This window comes from Perca flavescens, chromosome 3 (genome assembly GCF_004354835.1).
Source record: "Perca flavescens isolate YP-PL-M2 chromosome 3, PFLA_1.0, whole genome shotgun sequence".
In the NCBI taxonomy this organism is placed as follows: domain Eukaryota; kingdom Metazoa; phylum Chordata; class Actinopteri; order Perciformes; family Percidae; genus Perca; species Perca flavescens.
Window position 1 is genome coordinate 23,937,031 of NC_041333.1, and position 18,328 is coordinate 23,955,358.

Here is an 18,328-nt window from a genome sequence, read left to right on the forward strand (position 1 = left end):
CGGAATAGACATCATTTAGCTGCCAATTACTTTTTTTCAGTGCCTTTTTTCAAGACCAAACCTCATCCAAAGCCAAAGACCTGGAAGAGATCGAGAGGCTTTACTTGCAGTTCAGCTTCAACACGCTGCCCTCAGCGATGCAAAAGACTGACGAGTCAGTGACGACGGCTTCATCTGGAGGCCAATTTGCAGCCGTTCCCTGCGTCAGAAAGAGGTTGGAGCAATCCCTGCTTTGTGTGGCTGACAACCTGCTCAACTGCTACTCTCCTGATGTGAGTGGAAGTTAATGCTTGTGTGTTTATGTGTCTGTGTAGTCATGAAAGTGACCAACCAACTGGTATTTCTTCTGATTCCCCCTACCACAGTCTCAGTCCACTCCTCCAGAGTGTCTGGTGCGCTGTTTGAGTCTGCTGACTGGTGTTCTAGCAAGTTACGTGTCCACTAGGTATCTGACTGAGGAGGAGGCCTGCCGCTCACAGCTCTTCACTAAAGCCAAGGTATCATTCAGATGCATTGCCATAGATTTGTCAGGACATCCTACGGTGATTATTCATCCCAGCCTCTTAAAAATTAAAAACATTACGTCAAAGCATAGAAGAATTTAAGGTTGTTGGTGTGTTTTTATTTCCAGGCCCTGGCTCAGGACTTCAGCGGTTTTGTTTCCGGTGTGAAAGTGAAAATGACCGAGGAAGGAACCATGAGCACACTGAGATCCGTCATGAAGCTCTGCACACAGTCAGCCAGCAGAAAAAACAAGGTGACATCATGACAACATTCATAAGCTAAAATAATACAGCAGTTAGATTAACTTTATCAATGTATGGACAATCCAGCCATTAAGTCTGAAGCAGCCACCAGGCCAACCATTCTATGCATATACATTCAAAATGAAGTCTGGTGTCCCAGAGCTATTTTTTTTTGGAGTTAGTTAATCTTTTTGTCCTTTTTTTGTGCAGGATAATGTTCATCCTATCTCCTCCAGTCTGTTCATTATGATTCTGCCGGCTAGTCTCCTCAGTGAACTGGCTGAGATCTGCAAACTCTTGGTAAGTGACATATACATATATAAATATAGTACAATCAAGATGCTTTTGGGCTGAGGATAAAACAGGAAAATCTGTAATTTCAAGCACAGAGCTGATGCGCTGAATTAGTCTCACTTCCTCTCATCTTTTCAGTTAAGCAGTGTTTCTAAGAGAGTCAGTGTTGTGGATGAAGACGATCATATGGATGATGACTGGGACGTGACCAGAACTCAACAAGGAGACGACATTGACTTGTTTGATGAGGGCGAAGAGTCCCACAGCAGCACCAATGGGACCCACAGACAGAAGGGAGACAACAGTGACACTTCCTGTGGGCCAGGTGAGGAGGGATCCCTTGCTCTTAAAATCAGTGCCTTTCCTTGGATCAGAAATATTTTGTATAATTTATGCAGATACAAGTACCACACAAATTGGACCATTTTCTAAAAGAGTGTCCACTAAATTACACCATACATTGAGCACCTGTTATAAATACAGAATTATATGGTAAACAAAGGTGGAATTTCACTTGTATGGGGAATACAGTGTGTAAATACATGTAGTGCCAAGTCTGCTTACATATAGCAGAGGTAGTTGGGGGGAAAAAACAGCTATGATTTGTTGTTGGGTTGTTTAAACCTGACACCAGTGAAACCATTTTAGCAGAAGTTGCTGATCATCCTGTCAGTGGATAACGGGTAAAAGAATCTTGGTTCTTTCCTCCGTCAGGTGCAAGAAGTCTGTTAGCAGAAGATTATCTGGCCCAACAGGACCTGGCTCTCCTTGCAGTCTTGGAGTTCCTGTGTGAGTGCGGCTCCATCCAGCCCGTCCACGGTCTGCTTTTTAAACCGCAGGAGGTGCGGCGCAGGCTGCTGCAGTTGGTTGAGCAGATGGACTTTAACAAAGCCCTGCACCTCAACATGGTGGGTAGCAGCTGCTGTGGAGCATCATCTTTGCTGTGGCAATGATGGTTCAGCTGACGAACACTAATATCTGGTTCGGTTTGTCGTGGAAGTTTCCTTTGCAGCAGGGGGGGTAGAGTTTTCAGAGTTTAGTAAAATGAAACAAATGAGTCAGATTGAGACTAGAACCAAGTTGGGTTTTTGTATTTTATTAAAAACATATATATATTTGCAAATAGGAGCAACATGATTTCACAAAAGGCCGCAGCCTAGTGTGGAGTCAGTTTCTCAAATGAGTGAACAGAACCACCAGGCTTATATGCATCTTCAGAATGACAGCACACACGCACTTGGATTATTATGACGCTACAATTCTTACAGGCAATCTGATACACATGCAGACATCTCGGAGCCATTTCGCCTCCTCCTCCCTGTACGACTTTCACCCCCCAGTTACAACTTACATCTTAACTGGCATGGGAAAACTAGAGACAGTTTTAGGGTGACCTTGTACCTTTTATCTGTTCAGACAAACAGTGCTCACATTATGTTCCAGACTGGACACCTTAGCAGTTAAGCAGAAACTAAGATAAACTGTCTTTCAATAATGTGAGAGAATTAAAGTAGAAATAAAACATAAAAATATAAAGAATTATGCTTAAATGTAATTTTTCCCATTACATCTTCCAGTATCTCGTCCTGTTGAAGAAGCTTCCTGCTGAGGACTCGCTCTCTCCGGAGGAATTTGATTCACTGCTTCGTCCTCTAGCGTACGGAAATCTTTCTGTGACACAAATGAATGTTTTTTTTTTTTTTTTTGCATCCATTTCTGTCTTAAAATAAAATAAAATCTCATCATGTTTAATGTATTACACCTGTGTGTTATGCTGTGTTTATAGGGACCTGTGTTCTCTGTACCGTCAGGACCAAGAGATCTGTGCTGCTGTTCTGCTGGGTTTGTTACCCTCCATCAAGAGCCTCGGGAAAACCCACCACGTGCCAGAGGAGATGAGACATGTTCAGGGATCTCTGCTAAAAGTGGTGTCGGGATTCTGGTTAGCTGCGTATTTTTACAATATAAACAGATGCAGGGTTGGTCTGTAAGAGATTATTTCCCTAAAATGAAACCTCTGTCTGTGGGAAGGAGCCTTCAGTCTTTGAAAGAGGAGGATCAAGTGTAAAATATGTGTCATCTGGTTGTCACAGAAAAGCAAAGTCTTTTCTAAAAGTTATTTGAAGAAAAGGCTACAGCATTAGACTTTGAAAACATGAATCACGGTTTTCTATTAATGTCTCTCTGATACTAACTCAATCACTATGCTGTGTTTCAGTTTCCTGAGCCAAACGGGGAAATGCATGGCAGCTGTACGAGCTGCTTTAGTGAGATGTCTGGTTGCCTTGCTGGAGGTGAGCTATCACAGAGGTTTAGGCAATACTATTGCAAAGTTATTGTATGTATCTGCACAATGAAATCTTGTATTTCTATTCTTTTATATCTGATTCTGAATGAATGACATTCATCACACCTTGTGATAGTTTATTAAACTTTGAGGGTCCATGCTTATCTGTTTGACTGGGAAGAGAACGGGTTTCTTTATTGACTAGTGTGTTTTTTTTTAGTCAAAAGATTAAAGCTGCTTTCAATATTTTAGGTGCCTAAATTGTTTCAGAACAACACTTTCAGTCTATATCTTAACACTTAAGACTAGAGAATAAAAGATTTACCGCAAACCTTCACACTCTTCTCAACTATTCTGTATATTCTCTTTATGTTTCAGTTAAATATCATATATTAATTCTATTAGCAGCGCCTCTTTTTGTGTTTTTAACTTCTCTCCCCTCTGACAGGCTGATCCGTGTTGTAAGTGGGCATTCTTAAGTATCAGAGGGCCTGACAGAGAGGAAGATCGCCCAGTGTCTGTCATCCTTCCATCTCACCTCGCAGATGCCCACCACCAAGTCCGCATGCTGGTAGCTATGTCAGTGGAGAGGTACGCTTTAGCCGGGGACTGATAATGTATCAGGAAGGGTACATTTTTATAAAAACATGTACATTACACAATATATGTCACATTACATCTCAACATGGTAAATCATGGAGCTGATTATTTTATTTTATTCTCTTGTGTCTCCAGGTTGTTTCTGGAGCTAAGACCCGAGCATCCAGATAAGAGAAACATGCTGCCGCTTAAACACCAGCAGGCGGCTTTTGAGAATGTTTACCTGAAGGCTCAGGAAGGAATGAAGCTCCAAGTAAGTTCATTAGGTGTTGTCATAAATCAGGAATATTTCATTATGCATGCGTTTTCCACCTCTGTTTGTTTTCCTAATGCTTCTTGTGTCTTTGTGATCATCCATAGAGAAGCAGCTCTTCAGAGGACCAGCGCGACGAGTCCTTTAACCGCAAGGCCACCCTGTTGAAGAGTTTGTCTGTTGTGCTGTGTTGTAGCCCAGTCTGTGAAAAGCAGTCTCTGTTTGCCCTCTTCCAGTCCTACAAGGAGAACAGTATAGAGGAACAGCTCATCAAAAAGGTAATGATTTCAGGGCCCTGTTCATTGTGGAAATTGAATAAAAAATAACACATTATAATACATTTTAAAAATTAAATAAATCTTACTCGCATAACTAATCTGATACTTGAGTGATCTTTTGTTTTTCAGTTAGAGCTTATTTTTATGCATCACTGTATGCCCTAAAAACCAAGCAAAATCTTGCCCTTTTCCCTATAAAACAACAAACTAGAGAACGAGCAGAGTAAGATGAACTGTTTCTGTCCTTTTTGTTACAGATGCTGTGCAGTGTATCCAGAGCGCTGGGCTACAGGAGCGGGAAAACACTTGTCACTTCTCACCTGTACTACTTGGTAGCTGAGTGGCTCGCGCAGAGACAGTCTGATGATCGCTACACTCTTGGATCTTTTCCCTACACCCTCCTGGACCACGACACAGTCAAAGATTTCTATAAGTGAGGAACTAAACTGTTATTTTTCTTTTATGCTACACAAATCCATTTGATGTCGTTTTCACCAGTGTGCAATGATATGACATTAAGTAAAACACTATGAAGGAATGGTTGATGATATTAAAATCCAACATTGTGTGTGCCCTTGAAGGTCTTCCTACCAGGTCTTGATCCCCCACCTGGTTTTCCTTGATGACTTTGAGCAGGTGAAGTCTATTGGCAGGTATCTTGAGAAGGACTGGAAAGAGTTATTGGCCAACTGTTTTCCCAAGATCATGGTCAACATCCTGCCATACTTTGCCTTGTCTGGCCAGGATTCACAGGTCGCACAGCAGAGAGAGAAGGCCCACAAAGTGTACGACCTGCTCAAAGATGCCAACTGTCTGGGCAAACAGGTAAGCACAGCTATTTAACATCAGCCTACATCTGGGAATTAGACTTCCTATTCTATTCAGCTTCATGACAATAATTAACTTTTTAAAACCGTGAAAGAGACAGCAAGGGAAAGCAAATACATTTAATTGTTGGACCAGGTGTGGACATATAGTACACTTATCTAAATGAAAGTATAAGGTACATCTGAAGTGCAAAAGGACAGAGACGTGTGTGACTGTTGTGAGGTTTCCATAATGTTCTGTAACATGGCATTTGTTGGAAAGCGTTTGCACATTGCACATGTGTGCAATGTTGCCCCAGTCTAAAAAGTTTGCTAAACTGGTCTTTGTCTGTTCTGAGATCTGTACAAAAAGTTATACAGGATCCCAGGGTGTGCAGTGTGTGCCACATATGATAAAAATATCCATTAATTGAATGGCAAATTGAATTGACTGTGCTACACATCTGTTCCCATGTTTTTTCTGCATCTGCAGCAAATCGACAACCTGATCCACAGTAACCTGGCGGACATAGTGGTGGAACTGCTGATGACTCTGTATGAAGGAAGTGGAGCTGAAGGGGACAGAGGAGACCTGAAACGCTTTACAGGGTAATGGTAGTTGAAACTTGCCATGTTTTTTTGTCCTTTTTTATTTATTTGTTCATTTGTTTATCCATTTATTGTTTAACCCCAATTTCACCCTGGGCTTTAATAATTGTCTCTCCATCAATCAAATTTTTAAAAAAAGAAAAAGTATGACTAAATAACTGTTTAATGCTCCTCAGGGAACTGGACCCTGTACCAAACCCACCATACTTCAGCTCCTATGTCATTAAAGCTACACTGGACTACCTCAGCATGTGCCACAGTGCAAACCACAAAACTTTGGTAGCCATTCTGTCAAAAACTCCGGTAAGACATTAGAGTTGGCCCTGATTGGAACTACTTTCTTGTTTTACCGTTTGTGTTTTTACTGTTCTATATTTTTGTCCTGATTGTTGTCCCTTCTTTGTGCTGTAGATTTCTATCCAGAGGATTCTGCTGGCGGTGTGTGAAAGAGCAGCAGAGACGACCAACAGCTATGAACGTCATCGCATCCTCCTCATGTATCACCTGTTTGTCAGCCTGCTGCTCAGAGAGGTGAAGGACGGCCTGGGAGGAGCCTGGGCCTTTGTCCTCAGAGACATAATCTACACACTCATTCACTATATCAACAGCAGGTTGGTGCACACAAATACTCACAGGTAACATACATGCTGTGTAGACACAAACAATGCACTTCCCTGAGAACGTCTGTGTTTCTCTCACCGTCAGACCAGTTCACTGTGATGAGGTTTCTAACCGAAGCCTCTCCCTGTGCTGTGACCTGTTGACCGCTGTGTGTCGGGCAGCTCTGCAGTTCTGTGATGATGCTCTAGATTGCCACTTACAGGTCATCGTTGGGACTCTCACAGTTCTGGTGTCGAGCCGGCCCACCATCTCACAGCAGGTAAGTGACAGGGATTCTGTTTTGCAGGTTCAATATTAATTATATGTAATTATTATTGAATGGAGACAAATGCAACACAATTCTGCATTTAAGAAGGCATGCATTATGCAACACTGCTATGTTACGCTGTGGACAAAAGCGTCCACTTCCTTCACAAGTGGACATTTGGGCCCTTGAATAAACATTTTTCTAAATATGTTACCATTTCAGAGACTTTTTTTTACATCCAAAGCAAGTGCAAAACATTTTTTTTTTTTTTTAAACTTAAATTTCAGGGTAGTACTGTCTTTCACTTATCAAGCTCCCCTTAAGACATTTATTATTGTTTTGCATTTTGAACTGTTAGTGAGAAATGTCTGCCTCCTTTCCTCTCTGGCCCTCTAGGTGCTTAGTCTGTTGCAGTTTCTCGTGATAGAAAATCAACAGAAGTTAAAAGGAGCCATCAGCAGGTTGGAACCTTTTCCTGACCTCCGTGAATTCAAAGAGCTGCGGTCTGTACAGCATAAGCTCAAACATAACGCTGGGACCTTTACACTGAGACAGGTAATGGCCTAACTAACTTATCTAAGTATTACTATCTGTATTTTTTAATGCATATGTAGCTCTGATTCCTCAGTAAATCGAGGGGTGGGTCATAGTTATCAAGGAAAAGGAACAATACTAAATTTCATTGCTGACCTACATCCTCCATGTTTTCCTTTTACAGGAGATAGCCCACTTCCTGTCAGTGACGTCCTGTGACTCCTTACCTCTGACCAGACTGGAGGGGCTGAAGGAGCTCACCAGACAGCTGCATGACAACAAGGGACAGATCAGAGAGCTGCTCAAAGAGTGCCAAGGTAAAATGCCAGATGTGGAAACATGGTCTATGCATAAAATAAAAGTTGTATGTTAAATGTCTAATGAGCTTGTTCTGTCTCTCCCTGTCCTCCCTGCAGCTGAACCCACTGACAGTGTGCTGGTGAAGCTGGTTCTCAGTCTGCTGCAGCTCTGTAAGCTAGCAGTCAACCACCAGGGAGGAGCCAACATTTTAGGTATGAAATCCAATAACTTCTATAGCGACAACAGCTGTGTTCTTGGCCATGTACGTTTGAACGCATTAATCACAAACACAAATCTGTTCCTGCAGAGGCAGCAGGCAGCTGTCTGGGAGAACTGGGTCCTGTGGATTTCTCCACCATCGCTCTACTTCATGGCAGAGACCCCCTTTATGAAAAGGCTGTGTCTCTCTTCACCTCCACTGAGTCGCAGTGTCTTTACATCATCCTCAACTGCATGAATGATGCACTCACTCAACAGCGGTACACTAAACCCTAGATTTTATTAATCCAAAGTTTGTTGTACATGACTATGACTATGAAAGAGCAAGCGGTTTGTTTTTGTATTGATTGCGTTCTGTGCTTTTCTTGTCTGTCAGTATTGAGGTGAGGCAGGCAGCCGCTCAGTGTGTGATGAGCATCCTCGCCACTCAGTCTGGAGTCGACTTCTGGGAGCAACACAAAGACAACAGAGACCCCATGCTGGCCTACCTCAATCCTTTTAGAAAGGCCAAGAAAAAGGTGGGTTACAGATGTCGTATTTACAGTATGTATGTATACTAAATTAATTTAAAAAAGATCAACCCAAATACGTTTTTACCACTCTGCTCTAAAAATCACTTTTATATTATAAATACAAGTATGAATGTGTTTTTGTGTATGCACATAAACAACATCTTTGTCTCCCTGATTAGGGGGAAGCTGTGAGTGCTGAGGTGAGTTCGGAGGCCAGGGAGAAGCTGGAGAGTCAGGAGTTTTGGATTCCGCAGGCGGGCAGCCACGAAGCCTGGCTGAAGGCTCTATGCACCGCCCTGCTCGACAGCGGAGGAGTCAGGAGTGAAGCTCTGCTGCTGTCACGGCCATTGTGTCTGGTGAGCACACGGAAGATACCTTGAGAACTCTTACCCTTCATAACTGGACTGCCTACTCCATAACTGGACTGCCTACTACACATACACAGTTTGCATGTGGATCCATGTGCCTAAAAGTATCCAGAGCTTGGATTGTGTTTAATTTCTGTCTGTGCTTTGGAGCATTTTGGAGCATTTGTGGTCCACATATTGTTACATAGCAGAGCTCCAGATCTAAGGACACCTTATTTCCCCCGTCTGTCTCCAGGTGAGGGTGGACTGCTGTCAAAGGCTGCTGCCCCTCATCATCCACTCCATCCTTCTGGATGACTCTAATGGTTCGTGGAGGGAGCTGCTCTCCTCCCACATTCAGGACTTCTTCAGCTTTTGTTCAAGAAGCGCTCAGGCCTCCAGTCGTTCTGCAACACCTCTCAACTCTGACTCTGGTAAGTTTAAGAGTATGGCAAATAATAATGTATCTGTCTTTTCATCTACTCACATTCAGCAGACTGTATGGTTTTCTTTGTTTGTGATTAGCATTTATCATTCTTCACAGAGTCAGACGCTGCCAGCCAGGGCTTGTACGACAAGACCTCACTTCGTACCATGCTTGCTGTTCTTGACTATCTGAGACACCAACAGAGACCACTGGACGCTGATAGGTTTGCACTGTTATTGTAATCAAATCTGTTTTATATAAAAGTTATTGTTCAGGCACTCTGCATTTTCTATTTGGACCTGCTCTCTCCCTGATATGCTCATACTACAGCAAACTGACGTGTCTTCGCTAATGTAGGTGCATGTAAAATGACATGCAGTGTGTGGAGTGTCTTTGAAATAAACCCTGTATCCTTCGTCCAGCAACTCCTGTGGCACAGTGTGCGACTCAAACTTCTGGCTGGAGCTGAACTATCTGGAGGTGGCCAAAGCTGCTCAGTCCTGCTCAGCACATTTCACCGCTCTGCTGTACTCTGAGATCTATGTGGACAAGATCAAAGCTAACATGGAGGACAGTCGAAGGTATGCAGAGAGTTTAACTTTTAAACATGGGATTTTAATTCATGTTAACTTTTACTTTTCATATGCATAAAATGTTAAATGTACACTGTACGTGCCATAATATGTATATGTTGTTTTTCCTTTTTTTTGTTGCAGTTTTAATGTTTTTTTTTAATCTGGGTTATAATAGAAAAACTAAATCTAGATCAATTTTCATTTTTCATTTTTTTTTAGATAGTTTTATCCAATTCTCCCTTTTTTTGGATCCATGTATTTACCAAATCTGCAGAACCAAGTCCAGAGTGACACGTAAGATAAATTTTGAAGAGAACAGCCAGAACTTCACCATCTCCAGCCTGACTGAGAAGAGTAGGGAGGACACTAATATCAGCCTGCAGGTCAGTTCTTTATGTAACATTTTTGTTTTGTAAATTAACAATGAAAAGCAATTGCTCATTCAGATTTCTCCTTGATGTAAAAATGTATTTCTGACAAAAGTCCCCCTGGAAATAACAGTTACAGTTTGATGTGTAGTGTCATGACCACCAACTTCAAACTCAAATTATTCACCAAAGCTCAACATGCATTGTAAAGTACAGGGATTGGGCACAACAATGTAAATGGCTGTAAAATAGTTTATTCGGTCATTCTGTCATGTGTATTAAAATAATTATTTCATTTGTTCTCTGTACGACTCTCTTACGTGTTTGTAGGAGCTGCTGATTGAGGTGTATCGCAGCATTGGAGAGCCTGATAGTCTGTATGGCTGCGGCGGGGAGACGATGACCAGTCCGCTGACAAGGTAATCAATATGTTGATTAATGAGACCTGCATCCCTTCACATTATCACTTGTAACCTACAGTGTTCAGTCATTATCAGAACTACAAAAGGTTGTTTTGTCACATTCATTTATAGGATTCGAACCTATGAACATGAGGCTATGTGGGGGAAGGCCCTGACTTCATACGACCTTCACTCTACTCTGCCTGAAGTCGCTCGACAAGTGGGAATTGTGGAGGTAAAATAATGAAAGAAAGTTAGATTCTAATGTGTTATATCACAGCCTCTCTCAGACTTTTTTGGTGCCAAGGCCCAGTAATGTTTGGCCCTCGTCCTCTGTGCCCCACTCATGTAATTTATTGGGAAAAGAAAGACTATTTGTTCATTCTAAGAAACATTTAATGAATTATTTACAGTTACATTTAGAGATGCACAGAGGTTAGAGAAGCACAATAGTGGCCCAAAGTTTCCCAGTATCCTCCCCCCTAGTGAGCTGGCACAAACATCTGGACCAGTCACATCTGGTCTGGCAACCCAATGGCATAGGTTTTGTTTCCAGATTTTGTGAAGAGATATAATTTTGGGCATTAAACACAGAATTTTTATGCACCTATTTCTACCCTTTTCTACATCAATTTATGCTAGAACAAATTGAAAATATAGAAAACTAAGGCCCTCAGGCATTCTGTATTACTTTCAACTATTCTCTTGTAGATCAACTTTTTCTAATTTAATGTTATCTTGTCTGCTGAGTCAACACACGTAGGCCTAATTTACTCTTCCCTCCTCTTTTGTTGGGGAAGTAACCTCTTTAAATGTGCATGTGGCACTTATTCATGTGAATCATACATTAATTAATTTTAATTCATTTATAAACCCCTGGACTTCAATAGCTCAGATGTGTTTCAGCAAGATTTCTGCTCATGTTTAAAACTTTGTGCACATTCAAAAAATGACTCCTCCCATCTGTGTTCTCCGAGATTTGGATAGTTGTAATATAGTGTGCTGTGCGTGTTATTGCTCCGCTGATATGGTATCTCATTCAGACCGTCTGACAGACACAGAGGCCCATTGGGTCTCTGGTCTCTGACAAAGTTTAGAGAAGTGGCTGTACGCTGCTCTCTACTGGAGGTAGAGCACGGATGCACCGCGTCACTGCCCGCAGCAGAGCGAGTCCACTAGAATTAACTGAAGTTGCTACACTTACCAGCCGCGCGCTGCTCACCTCTATGTTTACAGAGAGAGTGGACACAAAGCAACGGACGGGTCTGCTTCAGAGCTCTGTGTGTTTGAGCCTGAACCATAGACCGTAAACGTCACGTCATGGGAACTTTAAACAAAATGTAGCAATATTATTGCACACCTAAACTTTGTATTACCTAGATTTAAAATTACATTCGGGGGTACAGTCAAAACATTCGGGGCTAAAGCCCTGGAAAAGTGACCTGGTGGATGCTGACGGAGTTGCCAGAACAGAGGAAGACACCCGTTTGATTTGAGCCATGACACCTGCGTCCCTCCCTATCATCCTGTGTGTGCAGACTCTAATACTGCGGTCCCACAGCAGCCCATGCCCCGTTATGCATTCATCAATAACTCTAAATATTTATTTTATGTATTTGGAGGGTCCCGGCCCAGCATTCCTCCACGGCCCGGTGCCGGTCCACATCCCATAGTTTGTTAATTATATCAAGAATGAATGCAGTGTAGTTCAGCCTCTTCAGTTGTAATGTTTGCACCAACAGGGCCTGCAGAACTTTGGTCTGTGCAGCATCCTTGCCACCTACATGAGGGGTCTGGAGAGTGAAGGGGTGGAGTGGGGAGCCGAGCTGAGAGAGCTTCGCTTCCAAGCCGCCTGGAGGAACACACAGTGGGACTGTGAGCTGTTGGAGAGGTGAGGCGAAGCGGAACATAAACACACAGCTGAGAGCGCGGTGCCTGCTACACAAAACACAACTGTAAACCATCAGAGAATCCGAGGCAATCTCTCACTTATTACATTTTTCCTCCAAATCTAATTTGTTGTATCAGGAGTGAGAAATCCAAACCAGGCTTCCACGAATCAGTGTTTTGTTCCTTGCAAGCGCTGAGGGACAAAGAGTTCTCCATATTTGATGAAACTATGAAACAGGCCAGGTATAGTAGACATTTAGGACACTCATGGAATTTCAAGTTTGAACTCTTAATTCAATTCTCCACTTAAAATAATTCACCAATCTACTGTATGTGCTTGTGTGTTTTCACAGGGGTGCAGATGTGGAGGAGCTGTGCAGAGGCAGTCTAGAGGCTGTGTCTTCTCTCTACCCGGCTCTCAGGAACCTGCAGAGCATCAGGGAGCTGGAGAGTGTTAAACAGCTCTTTTCTGGGTGACATGAGCAATAAAACATTCGTAACAACATACCACATAGTCATTAACACAGGAAAAGAGTCTTGGGTTGTGTTGATGGAGATGTCTACTGCAGTGAATTTTTTTTGAATTTGTTTTATGTACTTTTTTATATCAGGCCCTTCTCAGATGTGACTCTGACAGAAGTTTGCAGCCAGTGGCGACAGCACTCCCAGCTGCTCGCTGACAGTGACTTTGCTTTGGTGGAGCCCATTCTGGCTGTCCGCTCTGTGGCCCAGCACACCCTGATGTCCACGGTGGGAAACCCCGACAGCACCCAGTACCTCAGCTCTGTGCTCACTGACCACCTCATGGAGCTCTGCCGGTTGGCTCGCAAGGCTGGGAATACACAGGTAGCATCTGAGTGTGTTTGTGTGTGTGTGTCTTTTATTTTCTATGTGAATATGATCAGCACGGTTAACTACAAAATGCTCACAGTGTTGTGATTCCTGTCCAGCTGGCAGAGCGGGCAGTCTTCCAGTTGAAGCAGCATGGTGGTGGAGGGTCCTGGGCATCATCCCCTGTGTTGTCATGGCAACTGGAAGAAGCCCAGGTGTTCTGGGCAAAGGGAGAGCAGGGACTGGCGCTGGGCCTGCTAAGAGAGATGATACACAACCTTGAAGAAAAGGTCAGACACAAGAAGATATTAATCACCTGTGTTGTATCAAAAACCTTACTTTAATTATGGAACATACTTAAATGTTATAATGCTTTCCCCTGAGGCTATTTTCCATGTAACGTGTAAGTTTCTGAACATGACTAACTTCATCATCATGCATCGGAACAAAAAGAATTAAGTAAAATCCAAACTTACAAGAAGTTTTGTTTTTTGTTGGTTAGGTGGACTTGAATCCTGCTCTGGTCCCGGTCTACACTGAGTGCCTCAGGCTGTGTGGTAACTGGCTGGCTGAGACCTGCCTGGAAAGCCCCGGAGTAATACTGGAGAAGTATCTGGAGAGGGTAAGAGGAAGCTAAAAGATAATCACCCTATTTAATGGGCAAGCCTTGTTGTATGACTTACAATATGTTAAGGGATATCTGCTTAGGAAAACATAACTGTTTTCATACAAACTCATTAGATGTCATAAAAGGGGTTGTACAGATTTAAAAATAGTTTTGTCAGTGCTTAAATAAAAATCAGCTTAAGTGCAGAACTATTTTCTGCCAAGACCTTTTTTTCATGTTCATGTGAGTGGCAAAAGCAGGCAGACAGGAAACTAAAAAGTCTCAAATTACCTAATACATGTGACTTAATGAATCTCTGTAACACATATTCGTACACACGCAGCAGGCCTCCCTCAGAGAACTGAATGAGTTATTACCCATCAGCCAGGCAGTGTCTGGCCACCCGCACTCTTATATACAGACATTAATTATTAATGTCCAGATAAATTAGGAGCAGGCCCAAAGACATAAATATTAAACTTCTGCGAATTTACAGTTTATGCCCTCGGGCTACAGCAGATTCATATGGACAAAATAAAATTATTCATGTGCGTGTTTGTGTTTGCCTGTACCTGTGTGCCATTGCCATCCAACCTTTTTTTGTAGTGATATTTCTTGAGCTTTTTAAGTGCTTCTAGTGGAAGTAGTAGCCCACAGTTTTTACATTTTTACATGGACACCTTTACCTTTTTTTTTTTTTTTTTTTTTTTTTCACTGCTGTAAAACTCTCTCATGTGCTGTTCTCTCAGGCCGTGGAGGTGATCGAGCAGGAATCAGGAGTTCAGGACTCCAGGCTGCAGAGTCAGCGGACTGAGGCCTTCCTGTCACTGGCCCGCTTCTCTGACGCTCAGTACCAGAGCATCGACAAATACATGAACTCCTCTGAGTTTGAGAACAAGCAGGCGCTGCTGGAGAAGGCCAAAGAAGAAGTGGACTTGATGAAGGAGCGTAAAGTGACGTCCAACAGGTCTGTGATAAGACATCTACTTGTTTTGTTTTTCACTTGTTTAAATCACAATTTTTAAAAACACTGTTTTTTGCTACACAGCGGATCCTTTTCGTAAAGAGATTTAACATTTTAGATGTGGTCTTCTTTTTGACTTCACAGGTACACAATAAAGGTGCAGAGAGAGCTAGAGCTGGATGAGAAGGCCCTGTCCAACCTGCAGGCAGACAGACAGCGTTTCCTGTGTAAGGCGGTGGAGAATTACATCCAGTGTCTGGAGCAAGGTGAGGAGCACGACACCTGGGTGTTCCGCCTGGCTTCACTCTGGCTGGAGAATGCCGACGTTAAGGCCGTAAACGTCATGATGAAGGTTGGTAAAACGCACCCAAATTGCTTTGCATTTAAGTTTGGGATAAAATCCACTCTGTAAGATGGAAGCTCAATGCTTAAGATTTCACTTATTTTGTGTTCCAGAAAGGGGTGAAGAAGATTCCTTCCTACAAGTTTCTGCCTCTCATGTATCAGTTGGCAGCTCGCATGGGAACCAAGATGGTAACTGGCGTCACTGAGGACACAGGCTTCCATGATGTCCTCATCGATGTAATGCAATTTTTGTATTTTTTATTAATACACATCTACATCTGACTTTTCTCAATGCTGACTTTTGTGTATCTGCAGAATTAGTCCAACCAGTGTCTCTCAATTCCTGAGAAAACCCAACTTTGTAGCAAACACAAGATTTTACCTGCTGTTTTCTCTCCTCACAGCTAATCTACCGAGCATCTCTGGAGCACCCTCACCACACACTCTTCATCATCCTTGCCCTGGTGAACGCCAACAAAGACGAAAACTTTTGCAAGACCCGGCTGTCCAAGAGCGCTCCACGGCAGCCCTCACCATTTGACCTGGTGAGACTTATTAGATAATTCTCCGTTTCATGTGTAGCTTGAACGTGACACATATTCATGATGTTGGAATACAAAGAAAAAGTGAGGCTCCTCCAAGGTTTATGTAGCCATTAGTTTTATTCTACATTAGTTTTATTCTATACCAGTCTTGTTTTGAAGTAGAAAATGCACCATTGTCCTTCAGCCACCTTTCCAAATGAATTCTCTGCAAAGCTTTTTTAAAGGTCCGGTGTGTAGGAATTTCTCCATCTAGCATTGAGATCATATATCGCAATCAACTCTCTAGCACCACGCAGTTCAAAGTACGTATTACAGCTAAGGTAGCATTCACGCTTCAAAAAGCCGGTCTCTTGCTCTTTTCAATATCCTTTTTCTTTTTCTGTGCGAAGAAGAAGTTTACTGCTGTTCCTAAAATTTGGGATTTTGAATATGTGTGGTCCTCCATGTTTCCTTCTTCAAACTTGACGGGGCCGGGAAGTGACGATACCCATTAGCAGCATTAGCAGCAACTGTGAGTTTATAACGTGACAGCGAAAACGCGAAAGGCGGAGCAGTATGTCCTGTATGTCCCTTACCGGCTAACGTATTTCAAGATGGCGCATGAATATGGAGTGTCTACCCCAGTTCATGCGAATGCAAATGTAAAATCTCAAGCCAAAAGGAATACTTGGAATTGATGGAGGTAAATATTCATGAAAAAGGACAAGTTTGTGAATGGGCAACACAGATTTTGACCTAAACACGTTACACACTGAACCTTTAACACCACCAGTCCTATTTTTGCACATGAATTTTGTTTCTCATGCAGGAGCGTTCAGATGTGGCCCAGAAGATAATCAGTGCGATCAGGAAAAAGAGAGGCGAGATGATCCGAGGGATCGAGCGTCTGTGTGATGCCTACATCACTCTGGCTTATATGGACGCCAGCAAACACAAGACCGAGAAGAGTGAGTAGTCAGAGCACAGTGACATCCTAAAACAAACACAGCTGGTGGCATTTCAAGGATTCAAGGCTTTCTGTCCTTTTTAAATGTCAAGAAATTCAAACATTTATCCTACATACTTTATTTCTGTTTGATTAGAGTAAAATTGGGGGAAGGACGCCTCTCTTTTCCTTACCCCTGAATGTGTGTATTATATGTCCAGCTGCTAAGTCATCCTTTGTGTCCTTGTTTCATTGTAGAGGCTATTCCCATCCCTGCTGATCAGCCCATCATGCAAATCAAAGACCTGGATGAGGTTGTCATCCCCACAATGGAGATCAAGGTGAGAGGTCATCAAACTTCTCAATTTTGATTCACTTACTCAAATATTTACGGATGGTAGGGAGTTCCTTTTAAGTTTTACAAGGAATGATGGGATTGATTTGATTTAATTTGATTGACCCAGTGGATTTTATTTGGATGATATTCTAGTTGAATGTCAAATAATGTGAAGATTTCCGTTTTTTTTTAAATTTATTTTTGTTCATGTGAAAAAATAGATCTTTGATTTTCTGTCTGAGTTGCTTGAACATCGTTGGCAATAAATCACTCGTCAGACTTACAGACTTCTCAAACCTTAAATTTGAACTTCCCTTCTTGTGATGTCAAATCAGTTTCCTGTCGCACATGTTAAACAACAGTACAACAAAAAACTCCTCCAGACCAAACCAGCTCCATCGATGACACATGTGCATTTCAATATTTTATTTTTTAGGACAATATCTTTTAACAACTGTTTTGTGAGATACCAAGTGTTGTCGGCACCGTCAGACACCTCCTACCAAGAGCCTGGATCTGTCCGAGTTTTTCCTCGCCACTGTTGAACTAAATGCTTGCTCTTGGGGGAATTACTGGAATTGTTGGGTCTTTGTAAATTATAGAGTGTTGTCTAGACCTACTCTATCTGTAAAGTGTCCTGAGATAACTCTTGTTATGATTTGATACTATAAATAAAATTGAATTGAATTGTTTCATGCAAATAGGTGGATCCATCTGGTTGCTATGACAACCTGGTGACTGTCAGGTCCTTCTTGCCCCAGTATCACCTGGCCGGAGGAGTCAACCTGCCCAAGATCATTGACTGTGTCGGCTCTGACGGCAAGAGCAGGAGACAACTGGTCAAGGTAAGTAACGTGTGTGTGTGTGTGTGTGTGTGTGTGTGTGTGTGTGTGTGTGTGTGTGTGTGTGTGTGTGTGTGTGTGTGTGTGTGTGTGTGTGTGTGTGTGTGTGTGTGTGTGTGTGTGTGTGTGTGTGTGTGTGTGTGTGTGTGTGTGTGTGTGTGTGTGTGTGTGTGTGTGTGTGTGTGTGTGTGTGTGTGTGTGTGTGTGTGTGTCTAATGTGTGCCTGTTCCACACATGCAATGCAAACCTAAAATGATCTAGACATAATCCGACAGAGCTGTATGTGAGAACACAAATGTCAGTTGGATCGGACATCAAGCAGTCTACCCTGCCAGTTCCCTAGAACAAAGTCTGTGTAATTTCCAATTGAGCCCATGTGTGAATAGAGTATCACTGTCTGGAAAATTCACAGCAAGCGAGTGGGCGTGTTGACAACGTTTCTATCATGCGGCCAGATGAAAGCGGAAAAAAACTAACCTAATGGTGAGAGGGTGAAGAAAAAAGGTCATTTACACTAAGACCGCACCCAAAATGTTTAACTGGAGAGACGGCGAGACTCGGGAACTTCTGTCTGTAAGGGCGACAAGAGACTTGGTTGTTTATGACCAAATTACGAAC

The 18,328-nt window shown here is 42.6% G+C and overlaps 1 protein-coding gene across 4 annotated transcripts in view; it reads left to right on the forward strand.

Moving 5' to 3' along the window:
- Positions 1–18,328, forward strand: part of atm (ATM serine/threonine kinase) — a 31,233-nt gene that overhangs the window by 5,556 nt on the left and 7,349 nt on the right. For 2 of the 4 annotated variants that reach the window (XM_028573051.1, XM_028573052.1), the window contains exons 13-55: positions 41–272; positions 366–497; positions 632–757; positions 957–1,046; positions 1,179–1,365; positions 1,755–1,948; positions 2,618–2,697; positions 2,827–2,982; positions 3,259–3,334; positions 3,776–3,918; positions 4,063–4,180; positions 4,288–4,458; positions 4,716–4,891; positions 5,040–5,283; positions 5,758–5,873; positions 6,050–6,176; positions 6,285–6,484; positions 6,579–6,753; positions 7,138–7,296; positions 7,460–7,592; positions 7,692–7,787; positions 7,883–8,054; positions 8,171–8,312; positions 8,486–8,662; positions 8,910–9,087; positions 9,198–9,303; positions 9,503–9,661; positions 9,930–10,038; positions 10,354–10,442; positions 10,557–10,659; positions 12,167–12,315; positions 12,453–12,557; positions 12,668–12,787; positions 12,926–13,160; positions 13,265–13,435; positions 13,648–13,767; positions 14,502–14,719; positions 14,861–15,068; positions 15,173–15,298; positions 15,466–15,606; positions 16,415–16,553; positions 16,790–16,872; positions 17,573–17,713. In XM_028573051.1, coding sequence (XP_028428852.1) covers positions 41–272; positions 366–497; positions 632–757; positions 957–1,046; positions 1,179–1,365; positions 1,755–1,948; positions 2,618–2,697; positions 2,827–2,982; positions 3,259–3,334; positions 3,776–3,918; positions 4,063–4,180; positions 4,288–4,458; positions 4,716–4,891; positions 5,040–5,283; positions 5,758–5,873; positions 6,050–6,176; positions 6,285–6,484; positions 6,579–6,753; positions 7,138–7,296; positions 7,460–7,592; positions 7,692–7,787; positions 7,883–8,054; positions 8,171–8,312; positions 8,486–8,662; positions 8,910–9,087; positions 9,198–9,303; positions 9,503–9,661; positions 9,930–10,038; positions 10,354–10,442; positions 10,557–10,659; positions 12,167–12,315; positions 12,453–12,557; positions 12,668–12,787; positions 12,926–13,160; positions 13,265–13,435; positions 13,648–13,767; positions 14,502–14,719; positions 14,861–15,068; positions 15,173–15,298; positions 15,466–15,606; positions 16,415–16,553; positions 16,790–16,872; positions 17,573–17,713 — 6,322 coding nt within the window. Of the gene's footprint in view, positions 1–40; positions 273–365; positions 498–631; positions 758–956; positions 1,047–1,178; positions 1,366–1,754; positions 1,949–2,617; positions 2,698–2,826; positions 2,983–3,258; positions 3,335–3,775; positions 3,919–4,062; positions 4,181–4,287; positions 4,459–4,715; positions 4,892–5,039; positions 5,284–5,757; positions 5,874–6,049; positions 6,177–6,284; positions 6,485–6,578; positions 6,754–7,137; positions 7,297–7,459; positions 7,593–7,691; positions 7,788–7,882; positions 8,055–8,170; positions 8,313–8,485; positions 8,663–8,909; positions 9,088–9,197; positions 9,304–9,502; positions 9,662–9,929; positions 10,039–10,353; positions 10,443–10,556; positions 10,660–12,166; positions 12,316–12,452; positions 12,558–12,667; positions 12,788–12,925; positions 13,161–13,264; positions 13,436–13,647; positions 13,768–14,501; positions 14,720–14,860; positions 15,069–15,172; positions 15,299–15,465; positions 15,607–16,414; positions 16,554–16,789; positions 16,873–17,572; positions 17,714–18,328 lie in introns of those variants that run through there. The other 2 variants (XM_028573054.1, XM_028573055.1) reach the window with 2 other exon arrangements.